The sequence below is a fragment of the Neovison vison genome, chromosome 2 (genome assembly GCF_020171115.1).
Source record: "Neovison vison isolate M4711 chromosome 2, ASM_NN_V1, whole genome shotgun sequence".
In the NCBI taxonomy this organism is placed as follows: Eukaryota; Metazoa; Chordata; class Mammalia; order Carnivora; family Mustelidae; genus Neogale; species Neogale vison.
The window spans coordinates 216,669,141-216,695,058 of record NC_058092.1 but is presented as its reverse complement, the minus strand read 5'-3'; the positions used below and the strand labels follow the sequence as shown (position 1 = coordinate 216,695,058).

Sequence of the window (25,918 nt, the reverse complement as noted above, 5' to 3'; positions counted from 1 at the left end):
CATATTCCTGGAACTCCTTTCTAGAGGAGTTACACATGTCTTGTGTGACACCATGGACAGGAGGGCACAACTGGTTTCCTCCAGACTTTGCCCCATGGCCCTTTTCCCTTTGTTGATCTTGCTATTTCCCCTGTAATAAATCAGAGTCTGAGTATTATTATATGTAGAGTCCTATGAGTCTTTTTAGTAAAGCAAAAACATGAGGGTGTGATCTTGGGGACCCCTGAGCCATACATATAATCCAATCTGATTCTCATAGCTTCCTTATAACCTAAGTACTAAGATGAGGAATCAGAAGTTTGTAAAGAGGACAAAATTTGACCAATATTATATGTTTAACAAAGGCATATGATCAGATTTCAAAGAGAGGTCCTGTTGTTCTAAACTCTAGCTTATGAATACTTGGGACACCACCTGCCTGGGTTTTTGACCTGGTGTTTCCTACACAAAATGAGTAGAGCTGGTGGAGCGTGGCCCATAGTTCTAGTAGCACCTGGCCTCCCCTACCAGAATGCAAACTCTGCCAGGCCCAGGCCATTCATGTCTGTATTGTTGCTTCCCCAGGTCCTTGCAGAGTGCATATATATATCAACAGACACTTGTTGAATAAACTAGTAGATAATTGGGTGTTTTATTTATAGTCCCTATTTGCTGTATTAAGAGCCCCATGAGGCAAAGTACCAGTTAGAATTAAGCCATTTTAAAGTTGGAGTTCATAAGACCCACAGAAGAAAAAATTTATCTCATGGCCATGTAGCCTGGCATCTCTAGGGACAGAACTGATCTGTAATCTGGGTCTCCTCTTATGCACATCCCCTCCCACCATCTTTGTGATACAACTAGGATCAAAATGCTAGGAGACTAGGTGGTTTACAGTTTTCCAGAAACCTTTTAAATGTGGGTTGTTTATATAGTGGAGTTTGTCGTCACTGAGCTAGAAGTACTCCTTGTATTCACTTAGACCCTTTTAAATATACATTTCACCATAAGTAGCGTATTACTCCCAAAACATCAAGGGGTATATAAATTATAACTATGGAATCCTTTAGGCTCATGAACATCACTGATAAAGGCATAGGAAATCAATACCAGACTCATAAGCATATGTCTTGACCCAACATTCTAAAATCATACTATTTAAGTTCTAGTGTACATGATTTAAGTCCCAGGTTAGCAGATACACAAAATGTATCCCCAACCAAGTAGTTTAGAACTTCAACAAAGTAGTTTAGAACTTCAGCTGTTGTTTGGTTTGTGCCAAGCAATGGTCAATAGCAGTGAAATATATTCTAGAACAAAAACAAAAAAAATGGAGAGTCTTTAGAATTGTTCATAATAGGAATGAACTTGCAGTAACCTTGTATGTAAGAATTAAGCTCTTTTTTGTGTTCAGTACTACATTTAAAAAATCTAAACATGTCTCTTTAATCCTTCTTTGGGTCTTCCAACAGAGATTAAAAACTTCCTTTGATTTGGGCTGCCTTCACTCATAGCAGATTGAAAGTGAACTTGTGACTGTGAACCAGATGAGTTTCTTTTTCCTAGATCCTTATGAGTCTCTAAAGCAAAGGGAAGGGACTTTGACCTGAATGTGTATCTGCCTGCGTACACTTCCATCAGTACACAGTGAAACTGAAAAGAAGGGCCCAGTTGGCAACGTTATCCCAACTTGCAAAATAATCTACTTCAGTATCAGAAAACTGAAACATGGATGAGCACACATCTATCTCAGTCTTTCAATTTGGGTCATTACTTGGTGTAGTAGTCACGCCAAATCTAGTCTCAACACTGCGTCCTAGAAGTCTGTGGACAGCGGGAGTTGTCCCCTGGTAGGAGCATAAGAAAGGAGATAGGTCAGGCTACTTACAAACCACATGTAGGAAGAGGACAGCAGTGTCCGAGCCCAGGTTGTTCTCCGCATAGGCCGTCACCTGGAAGATTCCTGCACTCTTGTAGACATGCTTGATGCCATCCTCGATGGGGCTGAAGTTAGCATAGGACACAGCAATTCCATCCCCAAAGTCAAGCTGGATGTTTGTCCTTTGGAGATCACCCTGAATGGGAGGAACAGCAGTTGGCCAGGGCTCGTTGACATGGTCAGGTCTGACTCCTTTTGGATGCTTGGTCCTGTGTCTTCAGCATCACCCTTCTGGGGACCCAGAGCCACTCCCAGGAGGCTGAAGCATCCTCCACACAATTAGCAATCGGACCCTTATCTGATATCTAGCAGGCACTATGGGCAGTACTATGGACCTGTTATCCCTGCATACCCAAGCTTGGGGCAGCCTGAGCTGGTTGAATGAGCACTAGGGGATAGCATAAAGCCTCTAGGGAGTTCTGGAGTGGGAAGGCCGAGGCATTCCCTGGCTCCCTCACACACTTGGTTGAATTACTCCTCTCCTGTGTCAAAATCATAACAATAGCAATAATAGTAACAGCTGACACTTAAGAAATTTCTTTCCAGTTCCAAGTAATTAATCTCACAACTTTATAATGCAAAAAGCATTACTTCCCCATTTTACAATTGGAGACAAAAAGAAATTAAGTAAGTAGACCCAAGTTACACAACTAGTAGTGGAAGAGACAAGTTTTGAACCCAGGCAGTCTGGTTTCAACATTGATGCACTCAATTATATTGCTATAATTATAATTATTTCATGTTTTGAGATTTATTATTATATTCTAAGCATTATGCTAATCACTTAACACATACGCTATACAACACTTTCAAAATAACTCTGTGAGATAGGATAGTTATTCCCAGTCTAGACATGAATCCTGCTTACCAGTCAAAATTACATCTGTACTCTGTTGACTTTGGATTTCCCTAAACCTGCCTACACCCCTCTTCCCTGAAGCCTTTTCCACCATCACAGCTCACCGATCTCTGCTTTTGGAAGACCAAGAGCCCCCCGGCTGCTGCCTGGTGGTAGGAGGGCATGGGTTCAGGTGAGTACATCTTACCATCCCAAGCTAATACTTGGCTTCTTAAGAGGTGAAGTTGAACTCCACCCTTCTTTGTTCCTCCTCCCACTTTAGTAGGTCACTGACTTTGGATAAATGCAATTCAACCTGACCACAAAACAAGGATCCTAGGTAAAAAAGAAGAATCAGCTCTCTCTATTTACAAAGAGGGTTGATGGAATAAAAAGGGATACACATCATTTTGGAATTATGAGCCAATCCTCCTGTCCAGTGAATGTGCACTGATCACAGTTTCATGTTCTGCCTCATCCCCCATGGCAACCCAGATGTGAGTGAAATATTGATACGTGCTCCCTTGCCCCCTGCACAATGTTGACTACCCTTGAGTTTATGAATATAAATTGAAGTGGAAATGAACTGGAGGCAATTCAAATGGATAAGATCGTGGCTCTTCACATCCATTCAAGAGAAGGTTTTTATAATGCTGGTCCTGGAAACTCCCTAGTGGAAATGTGATAATGACCTCCTCTGAATCTTAAAGTCCTTTAATTCAAGCCCCCCAGTGTGGGTTACTACTGAAGAATCTGTCAACCCAGGATAAGGAACCTTCACCATCCTGTTCAGTATGGGCCAGACTTTAAAGGTTTCTAAAGTATTCACATTTGGGAAAAAAAACTGGCTTGCTTTGGTCTCTTTCCAAGATCTGAAGAGCACAGAGCAATTTGCATACAAATTTAGAGGGCTTTGTAAATCAGGCAAGCTTTCTTGCCCCACCACCTCAACAAGGAGTGCCTGAAAAACTCCCTGGTTTGGGAAAGAGATGAAATAGCTCATGTAGGGAGCAAGAAGCATAAGACAGAGCTATTTCCATCCTGGAATGAATGAATGCAGGCTGATTTTACTGCCCCGATTGCAAAAGACACAAAAAAGTGAAATAATGGAGCAACTAGCTGATGGAAAAGCAACTAATGTGACATTCTCTATACAAATAAGTTTAAAGGATGGCAATGATCGTCCCCCACACTCACACACATACTTTCAAGACCCTTTGAAAGCCCTATGGGCTTTTTTAATCAGGGGATTTAAGGGCTAGAATAAAGCAAAAGAGGCTCTCGGAGTAACAGAAAAAAAAGAAAAAAGAATTCCATTCTTCTGGCAGATTTAGAGTATGTGGTCCTCTGGTGATAAACTTTCCTTCAACAAAGGAGACCCTTAGGGAGGACCTCAAAGAATATATCCTGACCCGCATCTCCCAGAGACAAGTGGGCCACCTGGAGCCTAGGTCCATGATGTGGGATGAAGGGACGAGGTGCCTGAACATCTAAGCCTCCTTTCACTCCGTGTGTCTTCTCACCATTGACTCTGGGATTCGGTCTTATGGGGACAGGTGATCTTTTTCTTCCCTCTCTGGGAACAGTGAGTTATGACCTTAGAGACCCAGGACAACACCAACCTCCTCCATGAGGATGATGAAGGTCGCGTTATGCCCTTGCTCTGCCACCAGGCGTCCGTCAGTTGTCACCACATGGAGGCCACGAGGGGCTTTACCGGGACACATCTGGGCCTTGGCCGTGTACTTCTCCCGCAGCCCGTCCGTGCAGTTGTTGGACACAATCCGCCGGTACCTGAGGAGTATTGACAGTTGTCGGTGGTGTGGGGTACATGTGTGTGCGTGTGTGTGTGTGTGCGTGTGTCCATGTGCACAGGTTAGAAAAAGAGTGCAAGAAAACCAGACTGAGAGATGTTTCACACAGTGGCTCCTAAAAACTGAGTCTCAACTAACAAAGCTGAGGAACTGTTATCCCTCCATCTGAGGAACAGCAGCTCTTTAAACATTATTATTGATCCTACCTGGTGAGCCACGGATCAGATCAGTGTCTAAACCAGCCACGAAAAATCAATGTCTGACTCACATGTGCGATGGAAGGAGGTGAAGCCACTGGACTAGCGGAGCAAGAAAAGCAGGTGTCCCTTTCTGTGAGGGAGGGCCTTGTTGGTATTTCCCTAAGACCGTCTCCAGCTCTCTGTAGCTCGACAGCAGCTAGAAGGTCAGACTTCTCACTCTGATTCATTAGGAAGCCTCTTCCTGCCTTTCCTCTACCCCCAGGACATCAACCCATCCTTTCGTACATACTAGTCCTGGCTCCGGAGCCACTGGGCTATTTACAGCCTCTTTTCTCTTCTTGCTAATATTTCACTTCCCACAAATGCCAGATCCGAAGCACGTTGCTGAGGGAAAATTAGCTCAGAGAAGTTATTAGCATGGGAAACCTCCCCACAAAGCACTGTGGCTTTTTAGGACAAGGGCCTCTTTGTGCATAGTGATGACACATCACGTCACTTGACCACTGATCTGAGCATGGGAAGTTGAGCCAATGGCTTGTCCACCATCCTGACCTGTAGGACGGACATTATTTCCACTATCTATAAGGCGTCATGCAATCAACCTTCTGGTAAACCCGCATGATATAAATGCACTACCACCATCATCATGTCCCGTCTTCTTTTACCCTATATGTCAGGAGTAATTAATCCAACCATCCATGTTGCCTTCTTCTGATAGCCCTTCAGTTGAAGGCAGACAAAACAAAATCTTTTATGAATGACATTTATCTTCCACTATACCTGATATTCTTCCTGGTCCTTTCTCCACTTCCCACCCCCTAAACACTGCTGAACTACCAGCCCTACATCTCCATCCCAAGATCTCAGGAGGATGTTAAGCAAATGTTGTGTGTAGTCACTGCCTCAGATAGAATTATAACATATTCCCCTGTAGATACACATTATTTTTAATTGCCTGCTGAACTCATAATAGGTCTAGAGCTGTGCTGTCCAATACACTAACCACTTTCTACCTGTGGCTACTGAGCACTTAAAATGTGGTTAGTCTTGCATGTTGAAATGATACTATCATGGACATATCAGGTTAAAGAAAATATACTATTAAAATCAACTTTGCCTTTAATTTTTTTTTTTAATGTAGCTACTAGAAAATTTTAAATTACATCTGTGGCTCATATTATAGTTCTTTTGGTCAGTACTACTCTACACCATCAAACTTCTGTGATCAATGTACACTTTTTTGCTGACTTCTAGTCATTTACAAGATATTTAATTTTTACTTCTGGCATGTATTTTGGTGGGTATCATATTCTAAAGCAAACTGGATATCCTCTACTCTTCTTCTTCAACCTCAGTTGGCCAGCTGGTTGACAACTATAAGCCTATAGTCAACTACAGTTGACAACTATATAAGTAATATAAGCCAACATTTAAGCAAACTAGAGATGTGTGTAGATATTTGCGGTGAGTCTTTTGAAAAAATACAAACTGTCCTCCCTTTTAATCTCCCTGATTTATTTGGTTGGCTATTTGGGATTTTACCTTATTTAGAGTTATACCTAAGTCACTTCAAATTGGGTATACCTAAACGTGTCACATGATCATAAGAGATGTTGAAATATAATTTGGTGGCCTAGCTGACCACCTGTGCCCATCATATTCCTCTTCCTCAAAGTTCATAACACTATGTTTTCTGATACTGTGTCTCTAAGTTCATGCTCCTGGATCTGTAATGTGAATGGCCTCGATGCCTGAACCCAACATTTACAATAAAATTACATTAAAAGTGCTTAAGCCCCAGCTCAAGGCCCAGCAACAGTCCCCTAGAACCAAATATTAAGCTAAAAATTCTTGGTGGTAGCTTACACCATTCAGTACATCTCTTCCATCACTTTTTTTTTTTTTTTAACCCTCTGAAGACATCACTTGAGTAGACAGTACCTACCAACCAATATTTTATAACCAGAAAAGGTAAAAGTACTGAGATGGTGAGTAACTGATGTGAAATGGCAGAATACCCATGGAAGGAGTTGAGGCCGGAGTCCAGAACACCTTTATCCTCTGCTACTCAAAAGAGTCGTCCCAGGACACCAATGACAACATTTCTGGAGCTTCTCAGAAATGAGGAATCTCAGTCCCAGCCCAGATCTACCAAATCAGAAGCTGCATTTTAATAAGACTACTGGGTGATTCATAGCACATTAAAATCTGAAAAATGCTGTCTCAGACCACTGATCCATTTTCCAACTCTCTTCCGGCAAAGGAGAGGAGAAGACAACAAATCTTTAAGGCAATATTTTTTCAAACACCTGAACAATTGTGAGCAGGAAGAGAAACCACACGTCATTGGGCCATTAAAGAAAGTGTGGGGCGTGATCTTCTTATTCTAGGGAGCCCTAGAATGGGACTTTTTGAATTTTTAGTTTCAGTTTCCAGCACCAGCCAAGAAGAGCCTTAGTCCATCTATCCCTGGAGAGCCCTGTAATATGTCTATCACTTGTATTAATTTATTTCCCTCAGGGCCCCCAAAATAAGGTGGCATCTCTTTCCAGAAGAGAAGGCCTGACCAAAACCATAGCTATGGTCTGTCAGAGGCAAATGGAAAAACGCACTGAATATAGTAGTCAGAAATCTCTTCAGATATTTCCAAAAAAGGTAAAGAACTCCTCAGCCTTCCTCAGAAGCCCCTTGTAAACAAACTCTCTATGCTCCAACTCGCTTCAACAGAAATGCTACCTTTAATGGCAATCTAGGGAAACAGAAGAATAGTGAGTAGAGTTTCTTTAGGTGTTTTACTTACCCAGTGCTGTTTAGGTAGCTTTGACCAAGACTGCAGTCCTTTGATGGGGATGCTGGGTTGTACCAGAAAGCTGGGACACACTGGCTCTCTCCATGTCTCTCATAGCCATAGTCACTGTCCAGAAAATGAATATTGCTCACTGGTATAGACGCATAAACACTAAAACACCCTCCCCCACCCGACATACACAAACAAAAATACATCCTACAGCCATCCAAAAAGCTGCAATGCATTTTTCAAATATTCCTGGCAAAGAGCAAATATTCAGACTTTGTGAATGGAGTTTTAGGTTTAGAAATAATCCTCAATCATTGGAAATCCAGTGTGCAGAAGTGTATTATCAAATGAAGATTCCAGGTTTAAAAAAGGTATTGATGTATATCCTATAGCAGGTACAGTGGCTGAAGTTGGGTATCAGGGATGCTAAAAGCTTAAAAGAATCCTCTGGATCACAGTAAAATTACTGACAGAAGTAAGTGATAATGACAACCAAGATGATTTTAAAGGTCAAGATTCATTTCTGGGTAAGATTCCACAGGTGTTATTCCAAAATTAATTTCACAGATTTTATTTTAACTTTTCCTACAAATTCTTCCTCAAATATATACATTTGTCTTCCTGTAAAACAAACAGCCATTCAAACTGTCTCAAATACATATAACACAGCTCCCGTTTCCCTATAAGAACACCACAAAATCGTGGTTCTTTTCCGTGTTTTCATAAAAGCCTTGCTATAATAAAAAAGAAAGTCAGGTATGATTCCCCCTTCTTCCCTCCCATTTCAAAATGAAGAAGTAATAGACCAGTGTAGAGAGGAGGGCCCCCATCTGAAATGCGAATGGTGTTTCCTTACTTCTTGGGAGTTTCATAAGGCTCCCAGATGCATAAATGTCAGGGTAGAAAAAAGGTAATAAAGTAAGTATTATTGCTCTTGAAACCAACCAGAGGTCAGTGAGGGTAGCTTCACTTGGCAGGAGAATTCATGTTTCTAAGTTAAGCATCCAAGGGTTTCCTGAAACCCACAGGCCAGGCAGAACAGCCTGGACATTTGAATATTGATCCACTGAGTGTTAATGAAACATAAAACAGCAAGGAAAATCACTCTCTCCAGACCTACCCCTCCTTTCTTTTTCTGCTCCAATGTTCTTTGAGCCAAGATTTAATTAAAGTCCAATGAAAATGGAGGCAAATTTTGGTCTATGTGTGTGACTAGGGTAGGAAAGGAAAGGGGATAGGAATACAAGTTCAAGTCCATGTTTATTTATTACTCAATATGTGCACTGTCCTAGGAAAGAAGTGCAACAGTCCTTGCCCTCAAGGACTTCAAGTCTTTGGGGAGAGGGATACAACATGCCTCAAATCCAACCAAAGGACATACAGCAGGAAGCAGAACATGGTAATACAGTATGATGTGGTACCAACAAGAAGCACCAACTCACTGATGAGATTATATAAAATGTCCTCCCAGCGCCACCACATTCTACCTCCTCACCATCTTCCTCCACACCAGACACCGACCTGAACAATCTAAGCCAACTTTTCAACCCTCTTTGCCTCTGCATGTGTTTAGTCTCTGGCCTTGAAGCACTCTACCTTGTCCGTGTCTGGTAGTCTGCTAAGTATCCTTCTTTAATATCTAGGTCAGATGAGGCCTTTCCTGATTTCCCAGACAAACACTGAAGCTACAGAGACCTCTGTTCATTGTTTGCCCATGTAAGAGTTCAGAACCGTACTTAGGATGTTGGGGTGCTAAATATTTACTGAGTGAATGAATACTCCAATTATGCTTTCAAGTAATCACACTAATTATGCCTCTGCATTGGGTCTATCTCTGCAGGCAGATATGAGCCCATAGTTGACCTTCCAGTGTGGACCAGAGAAAGCATCCCAAGTGTGCTACAGAGGCCTGGGCTAGAAAGGTAGCAGGCAAGACCATTAATCTCAAGACCATATCTCAAGATATGGCATGTTTATATGAAACTGGAAGAAAAGGAGAAAGGGAGATGTCTGTCAAGCAAATCTTTTGCCATGTGTCCTGATCAATGATTAGAGATCTCCCAACTGGCAAGTTCACTGGGGACTTTGTAGCAGCTTGTAACTGCTCATGAGAATGGACTTAAAAGTTCAGGAATTTTGCAATATCATTAATGGTTGTTAAACACAGCCAGTATCAAAACTTAAGTTACTTCACTCTGACCCTCTCCCTTCTCATGCTGTTTCTCACTCTCTCTCTCTCAAATAATTAAATAAATAAAATATTTTTTAGAAAAGGTGGTGGGGGCGCACCTGGGTGACTCAGTTGTTTAAGTGTGTGCCAAAGTTTCAGGTCACGATCCTGGAGTCCTAGAACCAAGTCCCATATGGGGCTCCCACTCAGCAGGGAGCCTGCTTCTCCCTCTGACCCTCTCCCCTCTCATGCTGTTTCTCACTTTCTCTCTCTCTCTCTCTCAAATAATAACTAAAAATCTTAAAAAAAAAAAAAACTTAAAAGTTATTTCAATTTTTAAATTAATTATATTTGAAAGGTAATGAACACACAGATGCCTCATGATTTTGCTACATTTATTATTATAAAAATATTGTTATATATAAAACATTATATATTATTATTTTACCTATGCTCCTGAGGTTATTTACATTTATGTGCCTGTATGGTAGAAATACTATATAATGTTGTGCTACTGGACATCTCTTCTCAATTCTGTATTCACTAATGTTACATTGGTGTCTCAAAATTGGCCACATTTGGGGATACTTATAATAATCAGCAAATGCTACTAATGAGGGCTTACTTATTTATTTGTTCTAAGAGAGCCGGTAGTTAAATATTTACCAGCACAGCACTGAATATCTGATTTCTAAACATTGCTTATCTGTAGAAACTTTTGGGCTGTGGTGTTATATGCACTGCTTCCAGAAAATTCCCCAGTTGCTCTATGAGCTAAATCTATTGAATGTTCTGCTAACCCTAAGAAATATTAGTAACCTTTGAAGGAAGGGTGCCCTCCTAAACAGCTTTGGGAAGAAGAGAAAGGTCTTAATGCTCCTTCCTAAATGTAACCATCTTAAGCAGTTCTGTTCAGCTCTGCTACCTGTTAGGGATGCAGTAATTTAAAAAGGTGCATCAGGCATGCTGTTTAGCCCCAAAGAGAAAAAGCAACTCATTAATATTTAATAACATTAACAGAAACATCACTGGCTGCCCCTGAGCTGTGGACTTCTTCATTAACTTCTGCTAAATGTATATTAAAATCTCATACTGCCCAACCTACCCCCCAGCTCTGGAGTTTGCATGATTTCAACAAATAAGCAGTTCCAGCTGCTGCTCCAACTTCCTGGGGAAAAGGTGTTTTTCTGTTGAATTGTGACATTTGGAAAGAATGTGCCAGAAAGTCTGATTTGCCTCAGGGAAGTATGCTGCCACAGCTTCTGCAAACACATAAGCAGTTTCCTTCCAGAAATAAGTCACCTCTGCATCTTTCCTGACTATAAAAGGGTTTAGAACTTCTAAAAATTTAGGGGGAAACGTGTCCATTTCCAGGAGATGTATGTCCTTCAAATCCCGTTCAGGGAAAAGCCTTAGACGGTCTAAAGAAGGAACAGAAAACTTCAGAAATCACAAAGCTTCTGCATATCAGAACTGGAAGCCACGCTGGTATTCCTTGGTCCCGATCCTCTTAGTTGGTAGGTTGGAAGGGAGAAGCAAAAGAGAAGTGATATGTTCAAGATTGTACACAGCTGACAATGGCACATGGAGGTGATAATGGAGACTCTCAACCCTCGAAAAACATTTGTACACACTCATGGAGCACCCACTTAATAAGGGAGGACGTGGTCCCTGGGAAAGACATTCTGAGACTCTCTGAGCCCGCCCAGAAGTCATGGTCTCTGCTGGCCCACCTCCTGGGGCTGTCCTACTCTCAGACCATGCGCAGCCCTATCACTGCTTCACTGACCCCCAGTTCCTCCATTCTCCCATTTGGCAGTTGAGATTCCAGGAATAGTCATCCTCGGGTGTTTCTGTCTCATTTTGGGAGACAGGATCGCCTGCTGGTTTGGGATTGGACAGATAGAAGTTTTTGGCAGGTGCAGAGTGAACACTCAACAAACTGGAGCAACCCCAACAAAAACATCAGCACAAACAATGGAATAATAATGAACACCATCAGCATTTCACTAGGGCATAAGCCTAATACAGGCATAGAGAAAGATGATTACATCCAAACTATTTCAGAAACCGTTTGAATAACCCAACAAACACCCCTCAGATATTTCTCCTTATCAAACCCCATGCTGGCCATCTTCCCCCATCCATCTACTCATCAACAACTCAACCCTCAACTCATTCCTCTACTCAACAGTCTCATACATCTGCGTTTTCTGAGGTGCTGCCCTTATTCATTATACTTGATAGCAAGTCAACACATCACCTGCTACAGGAAGGCTTCCATCATTACTCCAGTCTTCAACACTCTTTGCTTGCATCATCTCTGGCACTTACAGGTAGGACCAGTGCTGTCTGAAAGAACCATCTCTTCTACATCTATGCCATCCAGTATGGTAGCCACTAGCCACATGTGAGTACTAAATACCAAATGTGGTTAGTGCAACTGAAGAATGGAATGTTTAATTTTATTTCATTTTAATGCAAATAACTACATGTGACTGGTGACAACTACATTAGACAGGATTGGCCTGCATTGTAGAATTTAGTACCTAGTTATATCATTATTTGCTGTTATGTTTTCTTTGAGTTCAAAATTCTGGTTCATCTTTGCCTTTTCTACAATGCTTTTCTACAGAAAAAAACATATAATTGGGCTCTATATGCAGAATACTTGCTGTTGGATGGATTTCAGACACATCTGCACTTATGGACAATAGCATTCCCTTATCTTTTCCCCCTCTCTTCTGTATTACCACATGATAAACTCACTATGTGGATCTGGAACCATACTGCCCATGGAAGGAAACACCAAGACTTAGGACTCTGGGTCAGAATATTACGATTTTGAAGGAGTTACTTAACCTCTCTGTGTCTCCAAATCTTCATCTATAAAATAACAGACTCTCCTTCCCGAGGCTGGTTGAGAAGATTAAGCAAGATAATCCATCTAAAGGACTTGGTGCATAGTAGGTATTGAACAAGAGTTACTGCTGAGTGAGTGGTTGGATGAATAAGAAAAAAGAATGACTAGGCATAATTTCTGGTTCAACCTGGTTCTTGCTGAAGAAAGGTATTTGCCTCTCTCAGAAGGCAACTCCTTTCTAGGAGCCTCATATAACTTCAGAGCAGGGCCCTTAAGTTCCTTTTTCTGACTACCCGCTAGTCCTTGACAAACTTAATTCTCACGGCGGATTTATCCCTGGCCCTTCACCAGAGCCACAATGGAAGTGGCACTCTAGAATAAGCATGAAGCTGCTGACCAGAAACATCACTATTCATGCAAAAGTCATGCTTATTTCTGACATGCACTCTGGGTAGAAGGGTGCATGTTATCCTACAAATAAAGGCGTTTGAGAATCTATAAAACTTCCCTCTCCAAAAAAAGAAAGATATCCTCCCTTTCTGGATCCCAGGCTATACTCTTTAACTTTTCCACCAAAATGAAGACATTTACTCCATCCTTCTCATCCCCTCTTCCTACCTCCATCAATCTGATTAAAGTAGGTTACTCCCTCTCCCTGCTGTCTCTGACACCTAAAAGTTGCCTGAACCAATCAAAGGAACATGACCTGATTTGGCTTAGGCAAACAAGAAGGTAGAATGTGCGTCATAATTACTTACACTAACTGAGCTGGGCTTTTCAGATTCTTTAGCTAATAATACTTTCTAGTAGGAAGGACCACTGAGAAGGACACAAGGCTATGAGATTGTTGCTAGGCACCTATTTCCAGCAAGGACACTGGAGACAAACAAACGATATTTGATGGAAAAACTGTATTATTAAATCAATACCTATGCTTATTGACGTTCACTTAAAAACAAAACAATCTCAAATATTCAGTTCTATTGTCTATAAAAACCACTATAGAAAGACAACAGAAACTTCAGAAATGAAACTGTCTCTTCCATACTCAAAAGTAGTGCAAAAATACTCTTTAGGTCACATGATTATTTTTTGCTCTTACTCTCAGATTCTGACCACTAACCCAGTCTCAAGTCTTGTATGTGTGTTTATCCTACCTCCAACTCAAGTGGTTCTTTTTTGTTATTATTATTCAAGTAAAACTAACACAGTGCTCTATTAGTTTCAGGTATACAATATAATGATTTGATTCTATATACTTCTCAGGGCTCAACAAGATAAGTGTACTCTTAATCCCCTTCATCTATTTCACTCATCCCCCCACCAACATCCCCTCTGGCAATCACCAGTTTTTTTCTATTTTTAAGAGTCCTGTTGCCTTTTTTTTTTTCTTGTTTGTTCATTGTTTTGTTTCTTAGATTCCACATATGAGTGAAATCACATGGTATCTGTCTTCTTCTGACTGACTTATTTCACTTAGCATTATACTTTCTAGGTCCATCCATGTTGTAACTGGCAAGATTTTATTCTTTTTTATGACTGAGTAATAGTCTGTTATAAATATAGATATCCTTTATCTATCTATATAGACAGAGATATATAGGTCTAGATATATCCCATATCCCATTTATATCCTCTATCTTCTCTATCCATTCAGCTATTGATGGCCATATCTCAGCTGCTTCTACAATTTGGCTATTGTAAATAATGCTGTAATAAACATAGGGGTGTGTGTATATATATATATATATTTTTTTCAATTAGTGTTTCTATCTGTTTTCTTCAGTTATATATCCAGTAGTGAAATTATTGGATCATATAGTAATTCTATTTTTTTAAAGACTTTATTTATCTGACAGACGAAGATCATAGGCAGGCAGAATGGCAGGCAGAGAGAGAGGGGGAAGCAGGCTCCCCGCTGAGCAGAGAGCCTGATGTGGGCCTCGATCCCAGGACTCTGGGGCCATGACCTGAGCCAAAGGCAGAGGCTTTAACCCACTGAGCCACCCAGGTGCGCCGGTAATTCTATTTTTAAAATTTCTTTAGGAACCTCCGTATTCTCTTCTACATTCATGAGATACAATTGACAGTAGAAAAGACTACCTACCACATAATACTTCAAATACCACCTCCCCTCAAAATTCTATAAAGTCTTCTTGAACACCATATGCCTATTAGAATTTCAGTACCAATGGTCAAAACTACTTTATCTGAGATTGTGTTAAAGTTAACAGGACATTCCAGATTAACTTGTATCAACAGCAGTTAACCTAAGTCATTTGAGGATGAATTTTAACTTTAGAATAACTAAACTTTGGGAACTGTTTCCTCTGAAACATAGGTGACTCTAATAACAAAGACTTGTTTGATTTCTTAAGAAATAGTATGATATACGGGAGAGAACATAGGATTAGCTAGACTTGCATTCAAACTCCAGATTTCTCTGTTAGGCGATCTTAGCCAAGTAACTTTCATTCCAGATGCTCCTTTTCTTCTCATTAAAATGCCATAGTAACAATGTTGATATTACAGAGTGTTGGGTCCAGTTGGTACCTCTACCAATACAAGTGTGAGAACCAAAGAGTACCTTGCAAAGCCTTTTTATTTTTTCCTGCTTCACTCACAGATGCATTCTTTTTTTAAACAAAAGATTTTATTTATTTGACACAGAGAGAGATAGAGAGCGCACAAGCAGGGGGAACAGCAGAGGGAGAGGGAGAAGCAGACTCCCTACTGAGCAAGGAACCCAAGGTGGGGCTTGATCCCAGGACCCCGGGATCATGACCTGAGCCAAAGACAGACGCTTAACCAAGTGAGCCACCAGGCACTCCTCACAGATGCATTCTGATAGCAGTTCCCAAGGAAGGGCTCAGAAATATTTTAAGCAATGCCGCCAATAATGAGTGAATAGATGACACCCAAAGGTACTACTTTGTAGACAGGACTCATTTGGATCTATAAGCTCTGGTTTACCTGGTAAAAATACCATAGGGACCACTTAACTCTGGGATACAAGATTAACAACAGCAGCAACAACAGCTACCATATGGATGCTTACACCACTAGGAGGGACCCCTTACCTACATTAATGATGTAGATTAATTCACTGACTCCTCCCTAACAACCAGTGAGATCCCTAGCAACCAGGAGGATACATGATCTGTATTTTTACTTTACAGCCAAGAAGGCGAAATCATAGAGATTAAGAAAATTTCCCAAGGTCAAAAACTGTGAATATCAGAGCTGGGATTTTTTTTTTTTTTCCAGACTAGTAAATGTTAATGGAACTCCTGAAAAAAAATATGTTACAATTCTTCTTTCTCCATTCTGGGGTTTCCCAACAGCAGGTGAGGATCTATTACAGCTCAGAGAGACACAGGAGAAAACGTAGCAAGGCATGTGAAGACAGTGTGCCTCCAGGAGGCACAGGGACAGAAGGGACAGAGGGAAGACTGAAACTCATATTCTGGATATTCAAGCTGACATCCATATGTCATGCAGCATAATTATCAGGGACCTACTGTGTATATTGCTATGACAATTTTGCTGGATTGTGGTTAATAATTGAAAATTAGTCTTCCCAAGTGTGAAAACATCCTCTGTCTCCAAAGGGTCAGAAGTGTCACAGATAGGACGCTGACATTCAAATTAAATTCCATTTAGCGTATCCCATTGGAATGACTCTCAGTGAGGTCAAGCTTTCAAAGGCATGAGTTCAGAGATGAAGTGTAGCTAGGGAGCAGCCACAGTCTTCTAGCTGGCTTGCAGTGACCAGTTATGGCCCTGGTAGAAAGTGGGGAACCAAAGATGGCTTCCACCACAAAGCAAGCTTCAGAAACAGGCTGGATGAGGTTGCTGGGTAGGAGTAGCTGTTCTGCACCCATCTGGATTTACTTCTGCCGTTCAACACCAGAAAAGCCCAAATGCAACTCTGTCACTGCCCTGCTGTGTTTATATACTGATGCCCAAGCCCTTAGCTTTGTCTTTTAACCTGGAACTGTTTATGGAAATATCCAGATTGAATTTCAACTTCTGACTGTGATGTAGAGGAGGAATTCACCCAGCTGGAATCCAAGTGGGATCACCAAGGGGATCACCCATGCCCAGACTTGGGACATTTGTTGACTCTCCTAAAAGGAACAACATTTAGGAACATGGTGCAACTATTTAATCTACTATGGGCGAGTCTAGAGTCCCCGCCCTCATGGCACGTGCATTCTGTCGGGGGAAGACAGGTGATAATAAAGCAATCAGGAAACATGATCACTCCACATGATGATTACCACGGAGACCATGAAATCGGGTGAGGTGTCAGAGTGACAGGCTGTAGGTGAGACCAGGTGGTCTCAGAAAGCATTTCTGAAAATGGTGCTTGCTGGGAAGTGTGGAAGCCTGATGATTCACAGACCTCTACCCCTGGACCAAATAATACATTATATGTTAATGGAAATAATTTATAAATTTAAAAAAAAGAAAGCATTTCTGAAGCTGATATTTTTGTCGAGATGTGAGCTATCCAGAGGCACCAGTCTTGCTGAGATCTGGAAGAAATCCTTACAGTTGCTGTCGTCTCTGCTAGCAATGAGCCTGGATTAATTAAGATACAGAAAGAAGATGGTAATGTGGCTGCAAAATGGTGAATGAGGGGAGAATGGTAAGAAATTAAGGCACAATGATAGCAGGCCACATCAGCTAGAGTGGAGCAAGGCAAGGAAGGAAGATGGCATGATATTTTAAGCAAGAGTGGAAGCCACTGGAATGTTTTAAGTGTAGGAGTGATAATATCTGATTTGGGTTTCTACAGTCTAATTTTGGTTGCTGTGAGGAGGAGAGGTTTTAGGGCAATGAGGATGGAAACAGAGACCACAGACTTGCAGTGTCCAGGTTGCGGTAGATATGGCCAGAGGAGTGTTGGGTTAAAATATGTTCTGGAGGGATGCCTTGGGGACAGGGGGGCTCAGTCAGTTAAGTGTCTGACTCTTGGTTTTGGCTCAGGTCATGATCTCAGGACTGTGGGATCAAGCCCCACTTTGGGCTCCACGCTCAGCAGGGTGCCTACTGGAGATTCTCTCTCCTTTTCTATGTCCCTTCTACCCCATCCCCCGCCCACACTCTCTCTCACAAGTAAATAAATAAATACGAATGAATGAATGAATGAATGAATGAATGTGTTCTAGACATAAAGACTCACAAGGACTTGCAGACGGCCTAAACCTGAGGGTAAGGGAAAAATCAAGCTCTCCTGGGATCTTGATTTTATCAACTGCGTGTTTTATAGAGTTTGGAAAACCAGTCCAAACAAGAGCTGAGAAACTGCTCCCAATAGTAAAGGTTCAGGAAGATCTCGCCCTGGGCCACACCGAGTCTGAAATCTCTACTAGCAAATTCCAGGGGACATGGTGGCTGAGTACGAACATGAACACACATGTCTCCATCCTAGAGGTCAGTGAGGTCAGAGCTGGAGGTAAATTTGGAAATTTGTGAATCTTTGGTTAGTACGTGAGATTTAGTTGGTCTTTGTGGTTGTCATTAGAGGGGAAAATGATGAAAAGAGAGAGAGAGTTCCTGTGGAAAAATCACTGTTTGAGCTACTGTGTCTGGAGGTAGCTGTCTGTGGCAGCCCTCAGAGCTCTGGCAGTGCCCACGCAACCTCTCTGGTACTTTCCCAGAGCTGCTAACTGAAAATGAGAAGGATCCCTTGGACATGCTGCTCTTATAGAACAGTGAGCTTCCCTGTGAAAATGTCTCCTCCTGTCTTCCTTCCAGGGGTGTGGACTTCCTGTATGACCCAGGAACTGGAGCCATCAGACCCACAGGCCAGCAAACACACCTCTCACCTTTGGGTCATGACTTTCTCCCAAACCTCCATCCTCATCTCCGTCCTGCAACAAGTTAATGTCTGGCTGAAACTGACAATGAGATGCCAAGAGACTCACCATTCAAAGTCCCAGTCGGCACAGACACAGGGTTCTGAGACCACCGTCCCTGAGGAATCTCGGCCCAGGGCACACTGAGCTCCTGGCTTGCGTTTCTTGAATATTTTCCTTTCTCCCATGACACAGGGCTCCCCCTTGGAAAGAAAGTCCATAATGAGAGAGGCAGAAAAACACAAAGGAGATGACATAAACCAGCTTCTCTATAAGAAACATTAGCCTTTTCATTCTCTTTCAGTTACACTGTGTAGCAATCTCTTTCCCAGTAACCATTTAGGAGTCTCAAGGGCAAAGAGGCCAGTCTTTTACTACCACACAAGAGGAAGACCATGGAGCTGTCCCATCACTATCCTTCACCCGACCTAGCCAATGATGTCTACTTCCTCTTGTTTCTTTTCCACCTTCAGAGAGAATGCAAAGGTTCTAAGCCATCCTCACAGATCTCCAAATTACCTAAATGACCTCAGCATAAATTCTAGTGGAAAAGAACCCACTTCCGGCATAGTTTTTACACCATCTTCAGAGTAAAATTAAAGCTGGTCCCAAAAGTTCTCTCTCTCTGATAAACAACCATGCCCAAGTCCTTATTTCTAAGCAAGTGCAAAAAGAGGAGAAGTTGGTACAAATTACATGAACCTAATTGTTCGAGAATGTAGGATTCTGCTTATGTTGCATAGTTACAAATATCTGCTACTCCTAGAGCTACTCACTTCCATGCCTCACCCTTTCTCTGTGGTCTTGTTTCCAGTGCTTCAGGGACTCTTACAGGGGCTGGCCTAACAGATGTTCTCACCGTCCCCACTGAAAGGTGAGATGGTGAAACTACTAGAAGGTCTCCCGGCTGTCCAGGCTTATTTCTCCACAGATAGAGCGAAAGCCCCAGCTTATCATTGTCACCTCACTCCTAGGTGATTTGGTGATTGCAATGGGTAGATGGGGATCCAAGGGTGAAAAGGGGTCCTGAAATACCAACTGTCTATGCTGGACCTGGATATGTGGACTCCAACCCTTCCCCCCAAATCTACTATTATCTTTGGATGGCTCGCTACTTTCCACCTCCGAATAGGAAGGCCCAGAAATGACTAAACAGGGCTTGTAGTAGCTCCTTCCCCTAGAAGCCAGTGTGCCCCTGCCCTCTGGTGTACCTGATTGAGCAGGTGCCAGGTCTGATAGTCCTCCTTATTGCACCGCCGGCTGAAGATAGATTTGTAGTCCACTTTCACCAACTGCCATTCAGAACGGAGGCTGAAGTGGCCAAAAACTCTAAGTGTTTAGGGGAGGCATGGGAGAGACAAGCAGAGAGAGCTTCCTAGTCAGTCACTAATGCACAAAGACTAGAGGGAGAGAGGATCGTATTGCAGTCTGGATTCAACAGGTTCTTCCAAAACGAGGTCTTTGAGGGTCACCAAGGACAAAGCGCACCATTTTATAACTCTAGCCAAATGACATGGTATTCACAGAGAGTTTAAAACTAGCCATTTGTTCAATTGCAAAAGTAATATATGTGCTTTATAGGAAGCACAGAAAAATATGAAGGAAAACACAGAAAGATATGAAGGAAAAAAATTCACCCAACAGCTCAAAATTTTCTACCCAGATAGAATCATTGTGCATAATTTGACATGTAGCCCTTTTTTTTCTCCTTAATGCAAGCACAGGTGTTTTATCTACTGATGTCTACTAACAGGGACTCAAGTTTTCTCATTTGCAAAGTAAATTGTAAGTATGTACTTTGGAGGGGAGTGAGTTAGCTAATCTCAAGCATGGATGCCAGTTCCAAAATTCTGACTAGATCTAAGTGTGTTTTAGTTAAAATCCCCAATGCTTAATTCACATGAATATCACTCCTTCCCCCTTCCCTGGAAAATCACAGTAGCCTTGTGAAAGGAACTCATATTTATGTATGGTAAAGAAGCATACCATCTGTGTGACTTAGATGATCAATACTGCCCTTTTCAAAGCCCAGAAGTTGATAGCCCTGTACATATGAATGATCAATTGTTTCTAGAAAAATAGAAAAAAAGACTGATCATCCGTATTCCACTCGGGTGGCACGTCTTATAATTACGACACAAGACATCTATCATAGTGCTGTGAAGGGAAGACCAATCACTCTGGGAACCTGAACCAACAGGAGCCTTTCAAGGCATTGGATGGCTTCCATGTGAGCAAATCTTAATCATGCTCCCAACCCTGGATTCTCTTCTCCCCACAGCCAGATGTTCCTACAGTGACACCTAAGAGACTAACTCTCCTCAAGGGACAGTCCCTGCTGCTATCTGAAGGATGAGCTCAGTCACTTTGGGAGGGGTAAGGGTGGACTAAAATTGTGAAATGGACAAATAAATAGGATCCTTTAGCTTACATTACACCTTGGGAAATGCCTTAATGTTTTATCAGTTTAGAAGTTAAATACAATTTTTCAGAGTTTTGTCTAAAAGATTAAACAGACTTTGAGGTGAATAAGTCATGGGGATAAAAGGCACAGCATAGGAAATACAGTTGAGGATACCATAATCACGTAGTATGGTGACAGATGGTAGCATACCGTATGGGGACGCTGAATCACTATGTTGAACACCTGAAACTAGCGCAAACTGTGTGCCAACTATTCTAAAAGAACAAAACCAAAAACATATGGTCTTTATAAGAATCTTAGCTCAGCACTGAGTAGCAGAAGCCATGGGGCTAGAGTATCGTGGGTTTTGTGGCCAATATCGTGTGAAGCAGAGTGAATGTAAGCACCTCCCCCCTGGGTTCTCTCTGTTCTCCTTCATTCGTGCTGTATTCAGTGGTCTCCAAATCCAATACATCCATGCCAGGTCACCACTGAAGTACTTTCACCTTTTTTTTTTTTTTTTTTTTTTTTACTTTCACCTTTTAGTCTCAATTCATTTCATGAAGATGACAGGAGTCAGTCCCTTTTAAATCTCTAACAAAGCAGTTATACCTTAAAAATTTCTACTTGTTTGAAGAGAGAATTATATTGAAAGATCATCAGAAGAAACAAACAAACAAACAAACAAAAACAGGGGGAGGAGACTTGGATGAATGTCTTCTTCTGCCTTTATCCAGCCCATCCTCCCACATTCAAATGCCACCTCCTCTAGTAAGTCTTCCCTGATTGGTATACTCTGAGTAGAAGAGTATTAGTGATGCCAAGCCAAACACTTTCACCTACTCCTAATAGTTTACAGTTAAATTTCATGGATCACAAAATACATCATGTCCAATTAATCCTGTTCCTTTCTATGAAAAGATTACTAGGCAGACAGAAGAAGGAAATATGAGGCACATGATCTACCTAGATATCAGCAAGGCATCTGACACGGTTTGCCGTAATAGTCTTAAAGAAAAGATGAAAAAATATGAGCCAGGTGCCAGTAAAATTATGTGACTGAACGGTACCTAATTAAAGCATTACAATCAACCAGGAGGGAAGGCGTGAGTAGTCAGCTACAAGATTCTGCTGTCTGCTCTTTCCTGTTCGTCATTTTTATTAATGACTTGAAGACATGAAAATAATGGTCATCATTGGAAATCATATTTTCTGATGACACAAAGCTGGAAGAAACAGTCAATATGCTTCATGGAAGAATCAGGACACAGAAAGATCTTGACAGACTGAAGGGAGAAGCTGAATCAAATAACATGTGGAGTCACAGAGAGAGATGTCAGGTCCTCCTCTGGCAACTACATAAGTATTGAATAAAGGAAACAATAATGCTTGATGCAACTCAGGTTAAATAATAATAATAATAATAAATAACAACAACAATAATAATAATGATAATGTGGCAGCTTAAGGTTTTTCATACATAATGTGATTAATATAAGTAAATAATTCAGAGAAACCATAAATATTTAAGATGATCTTAAAATGCATTAATTACTACATTTTGAATATTACCAAGAATGAAACAGGCAATATACAGGTTGATTTTATATTAACTAGATTGCAAAGAAAAATGGTAGTTAGTTTTGGATGTCACCATTAAATCTTCTGAAATCTTAAAAAAAATATGCATTTATTGGCCCATATATATTTATTATGGAGAAATTACATCTATTTTATCAGATTTTCAAAGGAGTTCATAGTTCCTTAAGCTTAAGGACCACTGAAAAAGAGAGTACTGAATTGCAGAGTGGCTTCCCCAAGGGACATGAGCATGTTCTATTCCCTGTAAACTGTGACTGTGACCTTATCTGGACCTTTGCAGACGGAATTAAGTTAAAGATCTTGAGATGAAATCATCCTTATCCATTATCAAGATGGGCCCTAAGGATAAGCATCCTTGTAAGTGATACAAAGTAGGTGACACACAGAGAGAAGGAGGCCATGCAAAGAAGAAGCGAAGACTGGAGTTCCGTGACCACAAACAGGAACACCTGGAACCCCCAGAAGATGGACAATGCAGAGGACCTCTTCCCTTTCCACTAGAGGCAGTGCTGCCTTACTGCCACTTCGATCTTGGACTCTGGCCTTCAGAACTGGTAGAAAATTAATTTCTAGTTGTTTAGCTACCTAATTTGTGGTGATTTGTTACAGCAGCCACAGGAACTTCGTACAGATGGTGATATGATTCAAGACCACTTTTCATCTACCTAGCTATGGAGTGGTGTGAAAACACTGGTCAGTTAACTAGGAGATAACACAGGAAGGGGCAGGGGAAGGAAGACCAACAAAGGGGCACCCTGAGGAGATCGCTTGAATATAAAAAACTAACAAAATGGAAAATTGCAAACATTTACAAAATGTGAGAGAGCTTTCAAATGGACAAACTTTCCCACAGAGGAAAGGAATGCTCAAGACTGAATAAACACAGAACCTCAAACTCAGGCTTATCCATTTCCCAGGGCTGCTACTGAGCAGAATGCAAGTGTCCTTCAGGGGCCCAGCCTCACTGACCCAGACCCTCTATGGATGTCCATGATGTTGGTCTTCCCAACTCTCTGGGTTATCTGTTTCTGCGCTCAGAGAGCTCATTTCAGAACAGAACACAAAAATGGGGGCCCAGTTAGGACATGTGTAATCTAGTCTCTTCTCTCTTGCAGTCTTGCCAGGCACATCCTTTCATCTAGATTTCTTTGGCGTGTATCTCGGATGTCCTTACATGGTGTTTCCCAGGCCTTTCCCCAAATTGTAAATTGGTACGCTAATATTTTTACTTGGGTGAGTGCTCATCTGCTCCTCCCTGTGATCACTTTCACATGCCATTTAAATATCTAGTGTTAGGATTATGAGCTTTACTCATTTTTGCATTGGACCCCAAGTATGATCAGGAAGACCTGCTAAAACCCCTTGGCAACTTTCAGACATTAATGTACTCCCCATCTCTCCATCCATGATCAGTTCTGGGAAGAAAAATGTTCATCCTCTCCTGTGGAGGACAGGCAACTGATACCCAGTCTCTCTTTTGCATTTATCTGGCTTCCCTAATTCTGCCCAATACACATTCATTCACAGGTCTTCTGATTAGAGCCCATGGAAGCCAAGGAAATGACAGAAATGCAGCAAACTTAGCAGGAGATAAAAATAAGGACTAATTTAAATTCAAGCATTTCTCGTCCCTTTTCATAACTACTCTTAGAACAGATAGATGTTAACATTCACAATAGGATTTGTCAAAGTGAGAACCCAGCAGAGAAACCAAGGTGACCATCACTATGTCCTCATTTTGGGGTGATAAGCACCTACAAGGTGGATTAGGGATAGAGAAAGCCCAGACTACTTCTGATTAATAATAAAAGAGTTTCCCAAATAATAGTTTCTTGCCCATTCGAAATGTTTCTCTAAAGTTACAAAGCTCATCGCCAATAAAGTAGGCACAGCATACTCCTCTCATTCATGGTATGCTTTGGGGAAGTACTGTGGTTTATACATCGGTTTAATATGAAACCCAAAAGAGGCAGGGTGGAGGAACCAAAGACATGGAATATCTCTAAAAGGATAATATAATTCCCAAATCAGGTGCTACTTCTTTCAGAAGGTTTTCTGTGACTGTTCCAGCAACAAGAGCTCTTTCCTCAGAAGCTCAAATAGTCCTACTATGTCTCTACCAGAGGTTCTCCACTGTCTGCATGGGAATCACCTAGAGGGCTTGTTAAATACAGATCATCTCATACACAGACTTGTATGTTTCGAGTGCCTGATTATTTACCTTTCTAAAAACTCCCTGGGTGATGCCCATGCTGGTCCCAGGACCAACCTTAAGAAACACACCTCTAGAACACTTACCTAGAATTTAATTCTCCTATCTTTGGTCTAGTTTATGTCAACCAATTAGAAAGCTCCTTAAGGCTAGCAATGCTCCTTTACTTCTTTGTATGCCATATGGCCTTTCAATGGTAGATGCTTGACAAAGAATGGTAATTGTTTATTGAGGAACAAGGAATTTGAGAGTGTGGTTTCATTCTCAAGTCTTTGGCAAAAAAAGGTAATTTCCAGTATGCCCAAATCCACTATCTTCCATAGTTCCACTTCCTTGCAATTACCGAGATAAACTATTTTCAGCCTCTTCTATGGAAATGCATTGCTAGACCCGGGTCTTAACTTGAAGTGTATTTTCACTAATGTAACAAAATCCTGTCATGTGAGATAATGTATGGGAAATCTTGAAAATTCCAATGGACAACAAATGTTCATTACCATCATCAGCATATTGCTGGAACTCCCACACACTCATAACCAAGGCCCTGCTCATCAAGAGCTTTTGATAGGTTTGGGCTCAATATCCTTTTTTCAAGGTATGTGTTAACCTCAAATGCAGGGCTTTGTGGTGTGTGTGTGTGTGTGTGTGTGTGAATGTGTGTGCATGTGTGCGCGCACGGGCGCATGTGTGATATTTGATATAGAGCCTAGGAGAAAGTAGATACCTCCTACATAAATATAAATGACTGTATGGAAACAGGTAGCCATCCCTTTAGTTCCCTTGAAGAGGTTGTTCCCAACCACAGAATAAAATTAATGAATTCTCTAAGCCATCTTCTCACTATATGGATTTTCAGGAAAAATCAATTAAAATTTATTACTTCTGTTTCTTTTTTTTTCTTTTTACCTTGCCACCTGGATTTTTCATGAGAGATCTTGGCTCCACTTCAGATTCACTTTCTTGGGCTGTATAAACCTAAGAGACCACCTCTTTCTTTCTTTAAACTCCTCTGGTGACAGCTGTCTATACTACAAATGTGACTCTGGGTCAGACAGTGTCCTCCTATGCTCTTATGCTATTACTTGACTTCTAGCATACAGATGGTCATGGTGGAAAGATTATGAGGCAAAGAAATAGAAGACATCTTTCCTTAGTTCTGGTCTGCCACTAAATTAGCTTGGAGACCTTGAGCAAATCACTTCATCTCTCAAGCCTTCAGCATCCTTATGGAAG

The 25,918-nt window shown here is 41.4% G+C and overlaps 1 protein-coding gene across 4 annotated transcripts in view; it reads right to left on the bottom strand.

Annotated features, from left to right (window-relative positions):
- The window catches only part of SORCS3 (sortilin related VPS10 domain containing receptor 3), a 583,502-nt gene that overhangs the window by 34,362 nt on the left and 523,222 nt on the right, over window positions 1-25,918 (bottom strand). For all 4 annotated transcript variants that reach the window (XM_044240465.1, XM_044240466.1, XM_044240467.1 and 1 more), the window contains 5 exons: window positions 19,679-19,796; window positions 18,537-18,670; window positions 7,571-7,684; window positions 4,379-4,550; window positions 1,868-2,054 (listed from right to left, as the gene is read on the bottom strand). In XM_044240465.1, the coding sequence (XP_044096400.1) occupies window positions 1,868-2,054; window positions 4,379-4,550; window positions 7,571-7,684; window positions 18,537-18,670; window positions 19,679-19,796 (725 nt within the window). The remainder of the gene's footprint in view (window positions 1-1,867; window positions 2,055-4,378; window positions 4,551-7,570; window positions 7,685-18,536; window positions 18,671-19,678; window positions 19,797-25,918) is intronic.